The 18,222-nt window shown below is 38.5% G+C and overlaps 1 protein-coding gene across 14 annotated transcripts in view; it reads right to left on the bottom strand.

The window, feature by feature from the left end:
* LTBP1 (latent transforming growth factor beta binding protein 1) overlaps nucleotides 1–18,222 on the bottom strand; it is a 443,172-nt gene that overhangs the window by 177,133 nt on the left and 247,817 nt on the right. For all 14 annotated transcript variants that reach the window (XM_043468289.1, XM_043468293.1, XM_043468292.1 and 11 more), the window contains 2 exons: nucleotides 15,641–15,743; nucleotides 11,358–11,429 (listed from right to left, as the gene is read on the bottom strand). In XM_043468289.1, the coding sequence (XP_043324224.1) occupies nucleotides 11,358–11,429; nucleotides 15,641–15,743 (175 nt within the window). The remainder of the gene's footprint in view (nucleotides 1–11,357; nucleotides 11,430–15,640; nucleotides 15,744–18,222) is intronic.

Below are 18,222 nucleotides of genomic sequence, written 5' to 3'. Positions count from 1 at the left end.
AAACAGACATTTCCTTTTTGAATCCTATCCCAGTGATAGAGGCATAGTAAGAGGACACATTAGAAAATGATTCTACAATGGATAGGAATGGGTCCCAAACTGATTTTAAATGCTAAAATGATACTCAGGTCTGGATCAAAACTGTTTAAATTCTTACCCAAAATATTGTACCTATTTAGACTACAAAGAGCAGCAGGAGTTCCAAGAGAATGTCTAGGACAGTAAAATAACACCTTCAAATCAGCTAAATATATCAATTGCTTTGGTCATCACTACTGCAAAACATGATTCAGCATCACATTAAGCACCCCCACAATTTCTAGCATTAAATCACTAAATACAGCACAGCTCTGTGATAAATCTGATAGGTAAGTTAAAAGAATTTTAAGCATTTTAAGTACTTTGAATAATTTAATTATCAAGTCTGGTTGACTCCAGCCTTAGTTCATACCTATTATTTTCTACTATAATTTCCCAAATACATAGCAACAGCAATGGATCCTAAGTTTCATTTTTTTCACCCACACTACTCTCCTGTACATATTGTTTATTTCCTCTGGAAAAGAAAGAAACATCACAACAATCAATTCCCTTATGATAATGGAACTAAAGGGAACTACAGAGAAAACACTAACTGTAGCGAATGTTGCATAAACTACAAAATCACAGAAGAATGAAGGGAAAAGGCACTGAAAAACTTTTACATGAAAACATCGATGGATAGTATCACTTCACTAGTCAGCATTCTGAATACTAAGAAAAAGTAGTATTGGCCACTTTCACTATTAAGTGAAAGAAGTCATGAAACATACTGGATAATTTGAAAATTCATAAAGATAACACATCTATGCTTAGAAGAGTTGGCACAGTGATCACTTCTGAAAAAGGGGGATAGGGTAAAAATTGAGAAGAGACAGGGTGGATTTTTGGGTGCAGGGGATCTTCTATTTCTTGATTTGAGTGGTAAGTACAGTTATGTTCATTTTGTGATATTCACTCACTGGGATTTTCACTGTTCTATACATTGGTTACATTACTAACAAAAATTAAATATATAACAAACTACATAATTTCTGATATCAGACTTTTTTCACCAACAACATGGCCTCCTAAGTTTAAACATACAATGACCTCCCAGGCGGCACTAGCAGTAAAGAACCTGCCTGCCAAAGCAGGCAGATGTAAGAGACTTGGGTTCGATCCCTCGGTCGGGAAGATCCCCTGGAGGAGGGCATGGCAATCGACTCCAGTATTCTTGCCTGGAAGGTCCCATGGACAGAGGAGTCTGACAGGCTATCATCCATAGGGTCGCACAGAGTCGGATAGAACTGAAGCGACTGAGCACGCATAACCCCCCAGTGATACAAATACAGATCTTCATTTCCCTTTTTCTCAAGCAAGATATAAGCCATCAAGGTGTTACAGAATGATTTCTAAAATAGGCCCAATTCTCTACCTCTCTCTGTATCTATCACCTTGTCTACATGACTTTGTGGTTTCTCCCAGTAAAAGGTAGAGTCTTTTCCCCACTCCCTGAATGCAGGTTGGCCTTATGACTTCCTTCAGCTACTAGAATACAGCTGAAGCGGCACTGTGTCAATCCCAAATCGAGGCCTGAAAAGTTTTAGATGAGAAGAAAGCTGAGCCATCCTAACTGAAGCCATCCTGGACCATCCAGCATAAGGCAACCATCAGCTGATCACAGACCCTAGACGGAGCCTGGCTGAGATCATCCACAGCCTGCCTGGGTCAGCAGAACTGTCCAGCTGTCCCCAGCAGCATGAGAAACACATGATTGTTTTAGCAAAGTAACTGTTAATTTGCAGGGGAAGAGGAGAGACTCAGGAGGAGTGCTCAAGAGGAATTCGAGCTTAAACAAATAGCCTCTAGATCATCAACATTCTGCTAGTTAAGGACTTCAGGATAAAACTAAGATTCAGTGCTAATAATGTAAGAGAAAAACACTTTACCTACAAAGCAGACACATTTAAAACCAGAAACTTTGCTATAAAAATAAACAATGAAATGTGGAGAACTCTGATTTCTAAACCAAACTACTGAAAGCATGTAACAGGCTAGTACAACGTAAAGACTAAAAGAATCAGAGAGCACTGAATATCCCTCCCAGCACTGCTGTTTATTGATCAAGGCTTTAAGCCGTGATTTTCTAACTGTAACAAGCAGATGCAGTTGTTGTCATGAATTAACAACATAGAAACCACCTTAAGTACTACAAACTACTATATAAATGTTAGTAGTCCAAAGTGGGGAGCCCAGGCATCCGAGGTAGACCCTGGCATTCTCCAGTTATGTCATCTTGCATTACTAATTTCTCTGAGACTCAGGGCTCAGTTTCACTGCAAATTTAAAGAAAAATAGCACTATCTCACCGGGTTACTGTGAGAATGGTGACATAGCTGAAGCACCCAACCCAACAACTCCACTAAACAGGCATTCAGTAAACACTAGCAAAATACATAAACAGATAAAAAGATGTGTAGGCAATAATAACCAAAAAGGAAATTGCTTATCATGAGCCTGGTGGGCTACAGTCCAAGGGGTCACAAAGAGTCAGACACAACTGAGCGACTTCACTTTCACTGTCAGTAAATAGAAAGTTATCATATTTTTTATGCAAGTGTTACCATAAGGAGAAAAGCATCACATAAATAAAATCAACAGTCGTTAGAGCAGCAGGTGGCCCAGTTCACCTCTGGAGAAAGTCTGGGGAAAAGTTGGGTGAGAACCTGGGATTAGCAGAGGAAGAACTTAGGTTAAGGGTTAAGCTGGCAATAAGGACAGGGACCTCTGCTCAATGTCACGTGGAAGCCTGGATGGGAGGGGAGCTTGGGGGAGAATGGTTACATGTATATGCATGGCTGAGTTGCTATGCTGTCCACCTCAAACCATCACACCGTTGTTAATCGGCCACACTCCAATATAAAGATGTTTTTGTGTTTTTTTTTTTAAAGGTTAAGCTGGGTTGGAGTGCTGGTGAACTTAGCACACGTTTAGTACTAGATGTTTCAGGATCACTGTCACCAAGAGCATAATTATGTCTACAGTTCTTCACCATCTACTTTGTTCCTTGACACCATCACTGCAATAAGGCCCAGAACAAGTTGAGTGGGCCTTGAAAGAGGGAGTGGGGGAGAGAGAAGGAAAGAAGACTGAGGAAGATGGGTAAGTGGGAAAAGGGGAGGAAGAATCCAGAGTCATCCCTGGGGGACTGGCTGCAGGACCACTTCTCTTCATGCAGATACCCAAATCTGCAGATGCCCAAGTCCCTGAAATCAAAGGGCATAAGACAATCAGCCCCGCATACCTCCATGCAGAACCCACAGATACAAAGGGCAACTGTACTAATCTGAAGATATTTAACTTTTCAGAAACATTTATGTTTCTGAAGACATCCATGAAAATTTGGTCACAACCTAAACTCTAAGGAAACCAAAAACATCAATGGGGGAATAAAAAAAGTTAAAAGTTAATTCACAAAACATATCAGCTTCCCATGTATTTAAAATAAAACCTTGAAAGAAGCTGACACTCACTAGCCTGAGGCACTTTACCAAACCAATTTTGAATTCAGCCTGCCTCCACTCCCAAATACCTTGACAAGCCTCACCCATCCCCAATGGTGGGGTTCACCAGGCCCAAGCTCGGGGCATGTTCTCCCACGCCTGTGTCTTAATTCCTTCCAGCCCTGATAACCACCCTATCCCATATCACCATCTTGCCCACATCACAATTACTTGAAAGTAAAATGATTTTCCTACATAGAAAACTCAGATGAAATTATTAAAACCAACAGGAATGTGCTCCAGTAAGACACCTAATATTTTTTAAAAAATAACAATCTTGCTCACAGCCATATTCAATACAAAATATCTGGGGAAAACCTAAATGAAAATGTACAGGGCCTATGTGACGAAAAACATACAACTTAACTGCTCTTTTTGTGTCTTCAAATTTGTCAAGGAAAGAAAATAAGGATGGAGAGGAAGGACACAGTCAGCGGTCTCTCTCCATTTAGTGGGAAGGGAAACCGTATGCCCTCTCTGAAGTCTAATGCACACAGGATGAGCCAAAGCTTGGGGACCGATTGCGTTTCTTCTAGACACATAATCACAGCTTCATGTAAAGGTTTACATTTAAGTATGCCCTCATATATAACACGCATTATATATAAAAAGAAAAAAAAAGAAACTAATCTGAAAATCCATTGTTAGGGGAAAGGTTAAATGAATTACCCTATTTCCATTAACTGGGATTCTATGTCAGCATTAAGATAATTTTAGAAGGTTAGTTAATAATATCAGGTGTTCATTATCTCTTAAATGAAAATAGTTCTCACAACTATCCATGAAATATAATTTCACATATATACACACATATGTATATATGTGTGTATTGGTAGGAAAAACAAATCTTATTTGGTAATTTTTACTTTTATACATTTCTCTAGGTTCTAAAAATTAAACAATAGGTATAAATTATTTTTATAAATAGGAAAAATGTGACTTTTTCTAAAGGAAAACGTCTTTAAATGCCATCTTTGATTTCCCAACTCAATAGGAAATTTCCTTTGACATTGCATAGTATCTGGTTCATTTCTTACAGTGCTTACTACCTGCTGCCTCGATGTTATAGACTGACATGATGCCTTTCAATTATTTGTGAGAACAGTGATTTTTGTAAGGGTATGAACTGAGTGTTATTAATATATTTCTCAGAGTGCTCCCACTTAAACTGTCATTAAATATCCATAAAACAAAGGAATGCATGAATGTCAGATGGTGAATAATCTTGTGTTGATGGGCTGCATAATTACAACAGATAAAATAGACTGAGGATAACTGCTAATTATATAATTTGAAGTCTTCTGAAAAGCTTTTCTATACTCACAAAGAAAAACAATTTATCATATATGTGTTAGAAACCACATTCTGATATTGATTTCTTTAAATTAAAAAAAAAAAACCTCAATCCTGATATGGACACTTTTTTTTTTTTTTTTTTTAAGTAACACAGTAAGTTCATGCTTTGGCACTCACCGCTGTTTCTAAATATATAACAATTACTGAAATATTAATACACAACACAAGGCAGCCACTGAAACTCTGGGTCTACTGTCTAGCAAGCAGCAAGGGAAGCCAGGGTATTATCAACTAAAGGTAACAAATTAAATGTATCTATGAAAACCCTCCTTCCTCAGCAGCTGAAATACAGCTAAACGTCTCAGCATGCTTAAAATGTTGAATAAATACATTTTTAAAAATGAAACAAGAATAGATTAGCTATGACAAACAATGAGATTTCAAAAATGAAAAATAATCTTATAATGAAAAGTGCAACAGATAGGGTAGAATCCAGCTAGGCATAATAAAGCAGCAATTAGAAAACTGGAAGACAGAACTAGGTATTCATGCATAAAGCAGCAAAAGAGACAAGAAGATAAAAGGACAAAAGACATGTTATGAGAGACATTGAAAACAGAGTTTTCAACACTTGTCTAAAAGGAGTTACAACTGGAGAGCAAGGTGGAGAAGCAATATCTGAAGAGATAACATCTGATCATTTTTCAAATATGAAGAAAGACTGGAGTCTTCAGTTGGACAACACACTCTGCCTACTGAGTAAAATAAAGATAAATCCACATATAGACACATCATGGTAAAACTACAGAACATAAGGAATTAAGAGATGATCTCCAAAGACAGAACCATTCTCTACTAAGGAAAACAGTATCCAAAATAAGTCAGAAATACAGTGGTATTCTGTAGGTTAAAAGTACTGCTGGAAAATAACTGTTATCCTAAAATTGTATACTTGATCACTCTCATTACAGAATGAGTTCAAAATAAAGATATTCTCAGACATATAAAGTATATATTTCCTAGTTATCCTCACTTAAAGAACTGTTAAAGGCTGTGATCTCAAAATATAAATTAGCAAATAAAAATATAGGACACCCAGTTAAGCTTGAATTTCATGTAAGCTAATACTTTAAGAATGTATATCCCAAATTATTTGCTGTTTACCTGGCATTCAAATTTAACTGGGCATCCTACATTTTATCTGACAATCCGATCACAAAAGAGAACATGAACCCAGAAAGCAAGGATACAAGAAACAACACTGAGTGAAAAAACTGATACCATCTCAGTAAACTCATTTAACTATTAACCATATAAAAAAAGTTGTTTCCATTAACTATACCTTTGAAAATAGTTCTAAAATGATAATCTCTTTTCTAAGAAAGTTATCACAAATCTATTTTCTTTTAAATATGCAAGCTGTTGTCATAATGGCCTTTGGACATCTCTACATTAAAAGAAGTGTAAATCCAATAACTGTTTTCCCAGCATGTACCAGAAGTCCATTATATTACAAATGATGCATGCAATTAATCATAAGAAAAATAAGAAACTGGTCTTAAAATTAAGTATCACTGTATCTCACCCTACCTGTCTGTTTTAACCCAGCAGTACACCACAGGCCAATTCCTTTCTCCAGCCAAGTCAGTTTACTTGAGGGTCTTTCCTATACTTTCTAGCCTCCTCAACGCACTCAAAGACCAGTCTTCCTCTACATATTCACCATAGTGCAGTCACAGCAATTTTTTTACGTTCACTTAAGAGGCCTGAAATGTAAGCTACAGTCCAGACAACCTCTTTATAACCAAGAAGTTCCATGTACACCTTCTTTACATGGATTATTAATCAAGATTGGTCAATTTCATTTAATGACAGAGGTATGCCCCTGGGCGGGGGCGGGGAAAGTGCATTATCTTTTCTATGGTCGGAATACAATTCAATTTCATATGCACCTCTAGAATCTTTCTAGCAAAAAGAAGTCCTGCAGTGAAAGTTTTAGTAGAGTATTATTGCGTCTTAGTGTATCTGTTTTGTAATTTTATTTTATTAGAGCAGAACAACCAGTGTAATAAAATCAAGCCAAAAGAAAGTTATGTGGACAGCTCTTTTGTATTTGCTTTAATGGGCTCATCTGGAGTGAGCTGAAATTCAGCTAGTTGGAAGACTGAACAAAGCAAATTACATCCTGCTGATTCAAACTGATTTAATTACACTAAATCCAAAGGGCAAGACTGATGTCTTATTCATCATTCATCACATATCCTCAGTCTGTAGTTCAGGAGTGCCCCGCCAACTCATGTTTATGGGCTATGGGATATTTTTTAAAGATTTCAAGATTCATGAAAAAGAAACATACATACACTGGATTCTAAAAGCACAGACACTGTCTAGCTATGTATTTTGGCACTGCCCATATCACCTCAGCACATGCTAAAAATGCAGAAAACAGTAGGTTGATTTTAGAACCATAAACTAATGAAACAAGTAAGTGATTTTAGCATGTTAAAAGAGATATTTGCTTTAAATAAAAGATTTCATGGAATAGACTGGTTCCCAAGTAATTTCAGAACCCAATTCTAGAAGTGAGATTTACACCTAATTTTTAAGAACACATTTATTTCACGGCAAAGTGATAGTCAAGTCTTCAGTCATGTCCAAATCTTTGTGACCCCATGGACTAGAGCCCACCAGGCTCCTCTGTCCATGGAATTGTCCAAGCAAGAATACTGGAGTGGGTAGCTTTTCCCTTCTTCAGGGATCTTCCCGACCCAGGGATTGAACCTGGGTCTCCTGTATTGCAGGCAGATTCTTTGCCATCCAAGGCACCAGGGAAGACCATGAAACAGGAGTTCCATGATAACTGCCACGAGGTATTTCTTCATTTAATTCTAATTCAACATCAAACCTTTAGCATAATCATGAAATGACAAATGCTACTCTAGGTATCCACCAGGAAATTTAATTGAATTGTTTGTTTTTATAAATGAAGCAAATTATAACAATTCCATAAATGTTGAGGGCAGTGAGGGCAGGTTTTAGAGCTCCATGTGTGTATATGCAATAAATCATTCCTTTGAAAACATAATTGCAGCACCACTAGAAAGGAGGGGAAAACCCAACTTTTAGGGCAATTATTTGAAAGCTCCTCAAATTAACTTGTGCACAGTTGGCTCTTTGTTACAGAGTACACTTTGTGAAAAGTTGTTTCAGGCATTAATTCACTTAGGTGAAGGAAATAATGCGATTCTAGTTATTAATCACTTTAATTTTAAATGCACTTTGTAAACTGAGAAGACATTAAACTCTAAGAACAATGTGGAACGCACAAGTAATTAGATGGTTAACAGGCTTCTTTTGAAAAACTTCAAAGTAAAGAGCTTCAAGGCTCTAGGAAAATCCAAGTGTACATATGTAATGTGAGAAAGTTCTACCTAAGTTTAGTGGCCAATAATATCACAAAAGGAATGAAATTAAGCCCTTCGCCCAAAAGTAATGTAATAGATTATGATGAATGAAATCATATGATGTTATGAGTCAATCTGCTCTGTAGTGTAATTTAGCAGTGCCTACTCGAGGCAGCATGAAATAGAATTTTCTGTGATACTTCACTCCAGAATTCATGCCAAAAAGTACAACGCTGTTTTGCAAATATTCTCCTAAGACAAACATAAGCCAGGATTTGGCGTTACTGAACATCAGTGTGACTGAGGTGGAACCATTTGATATGCTCAGTATGAATAAAATTTGTTAAAAGGTCACTCCATACCAACCAAACCAGAAAAGGAAAAGTCTAAAATCCTCAGGGAATTAAAGGCTTCTCCACTTTATGTTGCTAAATGAGATGACAAATGATTACTTGCAAATTTTCACTTCCACTTCTATAGTGGCATTTTTATGAACATGAACTGTTAGAACCTTGAACTAGCCAGTAGAAGGAATATATTAGATAACCATCCTTTCTTATTAAATCAAATAAACATTAATTTCTTTGACTTCTATTAGTTCTCAAAACAGATAGTATATCATATTTACATTAGTAATACTTTATGGATATATACAAAATTGGTAAAAGAGACCATGCTGCACATAGAAACAGAGATGGCTTGGGAATTTAATCCTGGCTGGGCCTCCTCATTATCTTTGCGATCTTGGGCACTCTCTTTCAGTCCTAATTGGGATTAATAATGTCCAAATCCTATCCCACCCCAAGAAAATGAGTATACTCTTCATCATTTGACATTCAGAGAAATCAGGAGCATCTGACATTTCTGGAGAGTTTCTAACAAGTAGTCATGCAGACTTAGAATGGCGAGGTATAAATATGGATCCTCCTCTTTCTACAGCTTAATGGAGCAACCAGATATACCTAATCAAAGGAACACTTCAGGAAACTACATGACTAGGGTCTAAAATTTGTGTGACAGACCAGTCATTTCTTTCTTCTTATGCACAACCTCCATCCCAGGTGACAGAATACTGCTATCAGAGCACTAAAATAAATTGACAGAGTCCTTTAACATTACTTACTGCACAGCAAAGCCCCCCTATAGCATCCTGGGCCAACAGCTATTAGGGATCTGTTGGATCACTCCTAAGTGCTGGAAACTCAGTACTTCCAAAAGTGGCTCATTACAATGATGGGGAATTCTAATCTACAGAAAAGGTTTGCATGTAGTTGTTATAAACATGCCTCCTTATAACTCCAGGCTATTGACTTTAGCTTTTCAAGTAATTTATAAGTCTTGCAGGACAGTCGATTAAACATTTAAAGGCATATTTCCAAGGTAGCCACTATATTTCTCCTCAGTCAACTTGGTTTACATTTCTCTCCTCAGTCAACTTGGTTTATATGGTAGAATATACATTTAGCCATCTATTCATTCTCCCACCCATTTAATTCAGCTTTCTATCCATACAGTATGAACTTTTAATGATATCTGAAATTCTACTGATTCTTACATAATGTTGATTAATCCCCTACTCCCACATCCCTAGCAGTACTGCAAGTTTGCAGATGTTTCTCAAAAAGCATCTTGAGCACCCTCTCCTTTGCCAACCTTCTTTCATCTACAATGAGGGCTTAAAATATTTGAAGGAAAACATTTTTAAAGACATGGTGTATCTATGTGCATTTCAAAAGAAGATTCTTTTGAAGTCAGCAAAAGCTCTTCAAATCATCAAAGTTATACAGATACAATATTGAAGAGACAATTCACTTCAGAAATCTCTCAGATAATTAAGATATTCCTTTGACTTGAACCATTTTGATAGGGATTAACATATATATTGTTAACACTACATTAATCTGCTGCTGCTGCTGCTAAGTCGCTTCAGTCGTGTCCAACTCTGTGCGACCCCACAGACAGCAGCCCACCAGGCTCCCCCGTCCCTGGGATTCTCCAGGCAAGAACACTGGAGTGGGTTGCCATTTCCTTCTCCAATGCATGAAAGTGAAAAGGGAAAGTGAAGTCGCTTAGTCGTGTCCGACTCTTCGCGACCCCATGGACTATAGCCTATCAGGCTCCTCCGTCCATGGGATTTTCCAGGCAAGAGTACTGGAGTGGGGTGCCATTGCCTTCTCCGATTAATCTGCTCTGTCCCTATAAACACATACTGGTCAAGGATAGAGAGTCTCAGAACACAAGTCAGAGGACATGTGCTGTGTTTTGATATGGATTTTGGTTCAATAAGACTCTTGGAGGCTCTTTCTCTGTTTATTGCAAAGTACACATATTTCCAAGTTACTACCACCACCTCCATCCTAGACATGTACTCGGAAACTGGGAGCACTGACTGCACATCTCCCAAAGTAAATGAAATGAAATTTGCTATCATATACGGGCACTATAAGCTAGGCACTGGTAAACCTGAATTATAACCTCAGATCTATTTGGCCACAGAAAAGTCACTTAACCAGTCTGGACTTGAATGTCGTCACTCGTAAAGCACAGACACTGAACTAAAGGATTTTTGAAGGTCCCACTGCTTGTATGTTTCTATATAGATTGAACAAAAGCAATTATCCTTCAATTAAAAAAATTTAAAAAAAAATGTGTTTGCTCTGATATTTAATACCTTAATAGTTTGAGTAGCCAGAAACAGTCTGATGAGAGAAGAAAGGGAACTCTGTGGCCCAATCATATGTCAGTAAAGAAGTACTACTTCTAGGAACATGCATGTGCTTACATGTGCACACACGCACATGTGGATCATGCCCTCCATAATGTAATCCAATCTGCCATGGATTCCAACACAAATAGATAGAGGAGGGTAAGTTCCATAAAGTTTAAATGGTAGTGATGTAATTCTAGCAACCATACACTAAACTTTTTTTTCCTAAACAGAGTGAGCATGAGATGGTTCTCTGTGTGACCTTACAGGCTGGGTTAATGAGCAAAACATGGCAAAACAACTCAAGTTTCTAAAAGCAAAACAACTGTTGAGCTCATACATCAATGAATTCACAGTTGATCTTACCTTGACAAAAGGTGTTGTTAACCCGTTTATAACCTTGTAGACATTCCATCATTTGATTATATCCATGATAAGCTGTAAAAAAGAAACAATTCTGTTATATGTTTAAATTCTTACAATCCTAAACTACTGTATGTGATAAGCAAAGTGATATAAAGCATCAATGATCTTACTTCTAAGATATCAACCCAATGTATATTCATTTTCCATTGTTTTCCAGTATATCTCATGCTTTGCAACAGACATAAATCTCAATTAGTTTTCAATCTTTATGTTCATTCAAAAACCATAAAACTCTTCTATATTTTCTTCTAATCAGTGATTATTACCAAAAAATTCAATTCCTCCCCAATGATTAACTACTGGCAGTTGAATTTTCTTATAAATTCAGAGAGGGTGATTAGACATCCTGGTCTGCCTAGGACAGTCCTTGATGATACCTGTTGCTCCATCAAAGTTCATTAATAGCATTCCACTTCACTCTGAAAAGTTCCCAGTTTAGATAATAAACTATATGCTCACTTGAATTATAGGCTCACATATTCTAGTATAAATTGATTCTCTCTACCATGAAGCTGAGAAGAACAGGTGTTAAAGGAAGCTAGGAGATGTATAGAGATGCTCTGATACACTGTCTGATTCAGCATTCAGAAAACTCAACCAGTCAAATGTTGAAGCCACCAATTTACCAACAAAACCCTAGCCACTGAAATTCTGACATCCTACTGTGATACCTGAGAGACTTCTTGGCATAAATGCCAGAACCAATTTGCTGCTGCTAAGTCACTTCAGTCGTGTCCGACTCTGCGCGACCCCATAGACGGCAGCCCACCAGGCTCCCCCGTCCCTGGGATTCTCCAGGCAAGAACACTGGAGTGGGTTGCCATTTCCTTCTCCAGTGCATGAAAGTGAAAAGTGAAAGTGAAGTTGCTCAGTCGTGTCTGACTCTTCACGACCCCATGGACTGCAGCCTACCAGGCTCCTCCGTCCATGGGATTTTCCAGGCAAGAGTACTGGAGTGGGTGCCACTGCCTTCTCCAGAACCAGTCTGACCTGGGTTCAAATCTTGGCTCTGCCTTTGACAGCTCTGCCACCTTGAAAGACAAGCTTCCTGGTTCCAAACGGAATTCTGCACAATAAGAGTATTTCCAACTGTTGAATAAGTCAGGGCTGTTGCGGAGTACAGAGATACTTTATACAAAATGCCTACCATTGGGCCTGACAAAAGTATGCACAGATATCATTGTTTCCTGCAATAAGGTGCTCTTTTATTAAGATAATAATGGACTGTCGTGAAAATAGGCTGAATGGTTAAACCACTTAGAAGACCTAAACAAGCAGTGAAACAAAAAAGTTCCAAGTAAAATGGAAATTTTCCTTTGAAAAGTAAAATTATTTTGCCCCTAACACATGGTCTTCATTCTCACCACTAAGGAATAGCGCGTAAGTATTTACTAGTCACATTCCTCTCCTCTATTACTTCCTTTCTTTGCCTTATTTCCTCTGCTAGAAAATGGTTAAGGTGAGGAATCTGGAAATAGTGGGTTAAAAGTAAAAAACTAGTATGTGGGGAGTCACCCATTCAGCCCCTTGGCCACATGTCCAGTCTTGTCCCACGTAAGGAGGACACCCTGTAACAGGTTACCTACAGAGATTGTGAGATCTCTCTCAGTGACTTATTCAAAGGCAAAAGAGAGATTATTATCTCATTTAAAAATTAAGTCGTCTACCTCAAGGCAGAAAGCCAGACCAGATGATCTTAAAGTCTTCCTCTGTTTAGAATTCAATGCTAATTTTCTTTGAAAAAAGTTTAAAGGACAAGCAACTTGTTCATACCAAGTACATTTTTAATAGATTACAGACTCTTTAATGAAATCATTTGCAGATTTAAAATTAAGTTTTCACAGTAAGAACTGATCAACAATGAAAGGTCTTTCTGTATGTGGCTAAACAAAAAATTCAAAACATTAAATAAGAGCCACTTGAAAATTACTCTGAGTGAAAAAAAAAAAGCATGGAGCACAAAACCCTAGCTTCTAAAGCCAAGAAAAGTCTGCTCTCTTCCAAAACGAGTATGATTTTAAAATAAACAAAGTTTTTTAAGTGACATAGGAAGAATAGGACTCTGAGTGTATTTCTTGGGAGTGGGCTACATGGTAGGATGGCACAAATGGAGTAAAAGTCAAGATGTCAATAGCTTACTTCATTCATAATCCATGTTGCTCTTCAACTTATATATTAGATCAACCTATACAGACCTTATTTTCATTAGTTAAAAGTGATAGCAACTTTGTACTTTTACTTTCTACTTAAATTATTACCAACATTAAAATATAGAGCTAACAAAACCATATAAAGTATTGAATTTATCCCCAGATGACACATTTCTAGATAGAAAATAACACAACTGTGATTCTCTTTACTCTTCACTTCTGTCCCTGTCTTGCAACTTTGGGCTTTGGAAATAAGAGGAAAGAGAAGCTAAATAAGCAAACAATACATAGAGAAGGGAAAAAATGAAAAAGAAAAATAAGAGATAAAATGAAAAAAGTACTAGAGAACATAAACTTAGCCTCAAAACCAAGCTGTAAGAATTTGACTTCTCTTTCTTCAGTCCTTAGACTCAGCAGTGGAAAACATACTAACCTTCACATTATTCTAAACTTACCCCCAAAATGATGGGGAGACATTTTTTGAAAAGCAATGCTTCTTCAACATTTTAGATATAGATTTGTTTCATGGTCCATAGGACTTCACGGCAAATGACAGAGCTGAGAGTCAAACCCAAGTCTACCTAACTCCAAACTCCATGGTCTCAAAATCATACAAAACGTCCCCGAGATGTCCCTTTGGTCAGGCTGTCACGATAATTTTATGTAGATAGATCTTTTAGTGAGGTGGGACCATCACACTCAACCCACTGCTAGAAATTGCATGGCTAATCATTATTGAAACCCAGAGAAAATTTACCGGGGACAATGTTTCAGTACTGAATGTTCTTGTTTATGTGCGTTTTTTCCCCTCTATATGAGTAATTCATTAATTATCAGAAACTTCAGTGGTGTTTCCAAAAATTATTTTTCTAAAGGAAGATAGGAGCAATTATCAAGGAAAAAAGTAAAATTAAATTAACTTGAAACATCAAAAGATTTAGAGAACAAGTTTGAGAGATAAGAAACAATCATTTACGATGATGGAAGAATAGTACATAAGACAGACCAAAGGAGCAGTGATTCTTAGGGGGCAGATTCTAGATTGAATAAGTTTTAAAAGGCAGTTGAGAATACCATTCAAATCAATAGCTGTTTGTTGAGAATACCATTGAAATCAACAGATGTTTAACGAAAGATAAATAAAAATTATCCAATGGAAGCAAATGAGAAACTCCTTGCAGCATAAACTATTTAAAAATAACTATAAAAACGAAAATGATAACATAGAAAAATATCACTTGCTTTCTTGCCAAAAACATGACAAATAAGAAGAGGGAAAGCTCCACTTAAAACCAGCTACCTCTGTCTTTCTACCTCTGATAATCTTTTTAGAAAGATTATCAATCCAAATAGGATTCAATTATCCAGAGCTAACACCATATTCAAAAACTGGGGGGAAAGTAACAGAAAGATGTAAATCTGGATTTATTCACATCAACAGGTTCTGGGAAACAAATTTTATAGACTAATCAATGCATGTAGATGTCAGTAGAGATTTATGTTGTGAAAAATGTGATAGTTTAACAGCAGAGACTAAGAGGAAAAGGGAGGAAGCACTGTGTCCTTGTGACTAAGCTTCTCTTTCAAAAATCAGCAATCATTCATTTCTCTATTTTAGCTTTTCTTTTCAGTAAAATTTGAAAACCTATAGTGTAATAAAAACTGCAGGAGAAGTTGTGGATATTAATAAACATTTAAGGAATGTAACTTAACAACTGCTGATTTTTTATAGCAGCATTTAATTATCATTTCATTATCATTTTAAAAGAGATCTTATTTTTCTTTCATCTTAGAAAATAGAGCCTACTTATAGCACATCCCCTTTTAAAAGATTTTTTCTTTAAAGTAATCCAGCTGAACAAAAAGCAACCGATAACTATGTTTATTAAAAAACAGAAATCAATATGAAAGCTTTCTCAGACTTGCAAGATTTCTGGAGATGCAAATTATTGTACTATGTTCCACAATTCAATGTGATTTCTTTGAAGTCTAATGTCTCACCATTAAAACAGTCATCATAAGAAAACAGACATGCTACATTAACCTGCAAAAGAACGATGAAATGTCACTTACATGGCTTCTTGGGGCATTTCTGGCATTTGTGAAAGCCCCAGGAGGTGCCCACAGTTCCACAGCAGTCCTCCTGCTTTGAAAGGCCAGGGAGCGCTTTGCCACACTGCAATGATGAGGTGTGAAATAGGAAGGTTAATTGGATGCAGGATGCCCAGCGCCAGAGCACTGGTGTGCTTCACAGCCACATTATAAAACAGTTCCCTTGTTGTTGACACAGAACCCGGGGGAGTGTTGGGAGTGGGGGCTCTAAAACCTCAGAATGAAACATCAGCTCACAATCAGAGGGCACTCAAGCAAACAAGCACATTTCCAAGAGCTCCGTGGCATTTTTAGAGTCTTCATACAACCTGTCACTGATCTGAGCACTTTACAAAACTTAACCTTCCAATGCCTTTTTTCGCATTTTTTTCCCCCTTAGTAAGAAGGAACTTAAAAGATACTTTGAACTTTTTACATTTGAATTTTAACTGTCTACTGAGATGTCCGCTGTGGACACTCAGGGAACAGAGCTGTAAGGGTGAGGCATGTACGAAGACCTTGAGAATACGGCACAGATCCCACCTACAAGAGGCCATGGGTCCTCCTGTAACACCAAGGCCTGGGCAGAGACAGAGTATGACCACAGGCTGAGCCAGACCAGCCCTGGGTGAGACAGACACTCCAGACAGCCATGCAGCCTGACCCCGGGAAGTCAGCCACGCTGGGAAGGTTCTGGCAGGTTTACATCAGGCCAGCAGGCAGAGGAGTCGGGCTTCAGGATCACCTGAGTGCCACAGAGATGACAAATGCAAGGATCCATCTCATGTTCCAGCCAGCCAAGGTCAGAAGAGGCTAAGAAGCAGAATCCTGAAGTTAGACCTGCTCAGTGGCATTGACAAGACTTTAGAATGACAGACTCTGCTTTGCGCACTGATTTCGAGGCCAATGGTGCAGGAAGGGCCACCCGGCTCCTCATTCCTAATGTGCAGGCAAAGCCCAGATCTAAGGGGCCACTCTGCCTTCCTCTGCCTCAGCCTCTACAAGATTCTCCAAATGGCTTTCAGAGTCACCTTGGCTTCCCTTGTGGCTCAGCTGGTAAAGAATCCACCTGCAATGAGGGAGACCTGGGTTCGATCCCTGAGTTGGGAAGATCCTCTGGAGAATGAAAAGGCTATCCACTCCAGTATTCTGGCCTGGAGAATTCCATGGACTGTATAGTCCATGGGGTCGTCCATGGGGTTGCAAAGAGTCAGACTGAGCGACTTTCACTTTCACTTTCCAAAGACAAATCTGACCACATTATTCTGAATGAAAACCTTCAGCGACTGTCCCCTGTATGAAGACTGCAACCTCCCCGATACGATCTGTGTGACCTTCTAGTTCTCATCTCAGACAATCTCTCTCTGTCCCCTCCCACCCCTCTCCATCCCTCCTTCAGGCACACTCAAGAATGCCTTATCTTCTGTACAAACTAGCTTGTTCTTTAGTTTCCTCTGATTGTTCACTCCTTCCTTCCTTTAACAGACCCAGAGAATCCTCACCATGAAACCTCCTGTCTCCTCAATTTCAGCGAGTTCCTCCAACCATCCCCTTTACTCCAGGATACTTTCTACACAGTTCTGCTGCCTCCGCTATGCATTTTAATCAAACACAGATGTATTTTACTTATCTTTATAACCCCAATGTATAGTATAAGTTGCAAATAAACACTCAATAAACGTTAAGGGAAGGAAGGAGCAAACAATCAGAAGAAACTAAAGAACTAGTTTCAGTCCATTCAAGCAAGCAATGGTCCTGGGGAAAACAATGGGAATTAGCAAACTAGCCCAGGCTGGTGAGCAGAACTCAGGGGAAGAAAGTTGGGACAGGTGATGACTCGTAGAAGGGCAGCAGATAGTGGATACCGGTTGCCTGGCAGGCCTCCAGGGACCACACTGCCTTCCCTCCAGGTCCACCCATGCAGCATTCCCAACAAGGCTCTGACTACATGTCCGACTTGTAAAACAAAACCAGAGAAGGCAGGGCTCAGCTAATGAAGTTGGAGTTACATCATAGCTTTGAAGTCCTTAGGTTTTTGCGGGTTTTCAAGATTTCAACAGGATGTCGTATTCTCTCCAAAAATAGCGTATGATGAGCAGGAGGAGGGGAGGGGGGCAATGGGGGAAGAGAGTGAACACATGTACAAATGGAGAACCTCGGGGAGGAACACCACACACTGGCTGCATTCAGGTAGTTCCCACACTCCTTCAGCTTAGTAACAGAAGGCTTAAACCTGAAATATGAAGCAAGGAAGAAGGAAGATGGAACAACGCTCCAGGCGTTAAGACTGGAAAGAAAATGATATGTGAAGAACACAGAGGTCTCCACGGTTGCAATCAGCTGCCAAAGCGTGCTTGTGGTTTACTCCCAGTATGATCAGTCAGATTTATGTCAGACACCAGTGCATATCACATGTAGACCATTCTCGTCCCAGCCCCTCTAGGTTCTTCTCTTCATCAAGCAAAACTCTCAACACTTGCTGATTTTATATGCTCCAAATGCTGGTAGCAGTTAAAATCCAATTTTCACCTTGGATTCCTAGAATGTTTGATTTGGGAGGGCAA

Source organism: Cervus canadensis, chromosome 5, assembly GCF_019320065.1.
Source record: "Cervus canadensis isolate Bull #8, Minnesota chromosome 5, ASM1932006v1, whole genome shotgun sequence".
Taxonomy (NCBI): domain Eukaryota; kingdom Metazoa; phylum Chordata; class Mammalia; order Artiodactyla; family Cervidae; genus Cervus; species Cervus canadensis.
The sequence above is the reverse complement of the archived record's forward strand: the minus strand, read 5'-3'. Positions and strand labels throughout refer to the sequence as shown.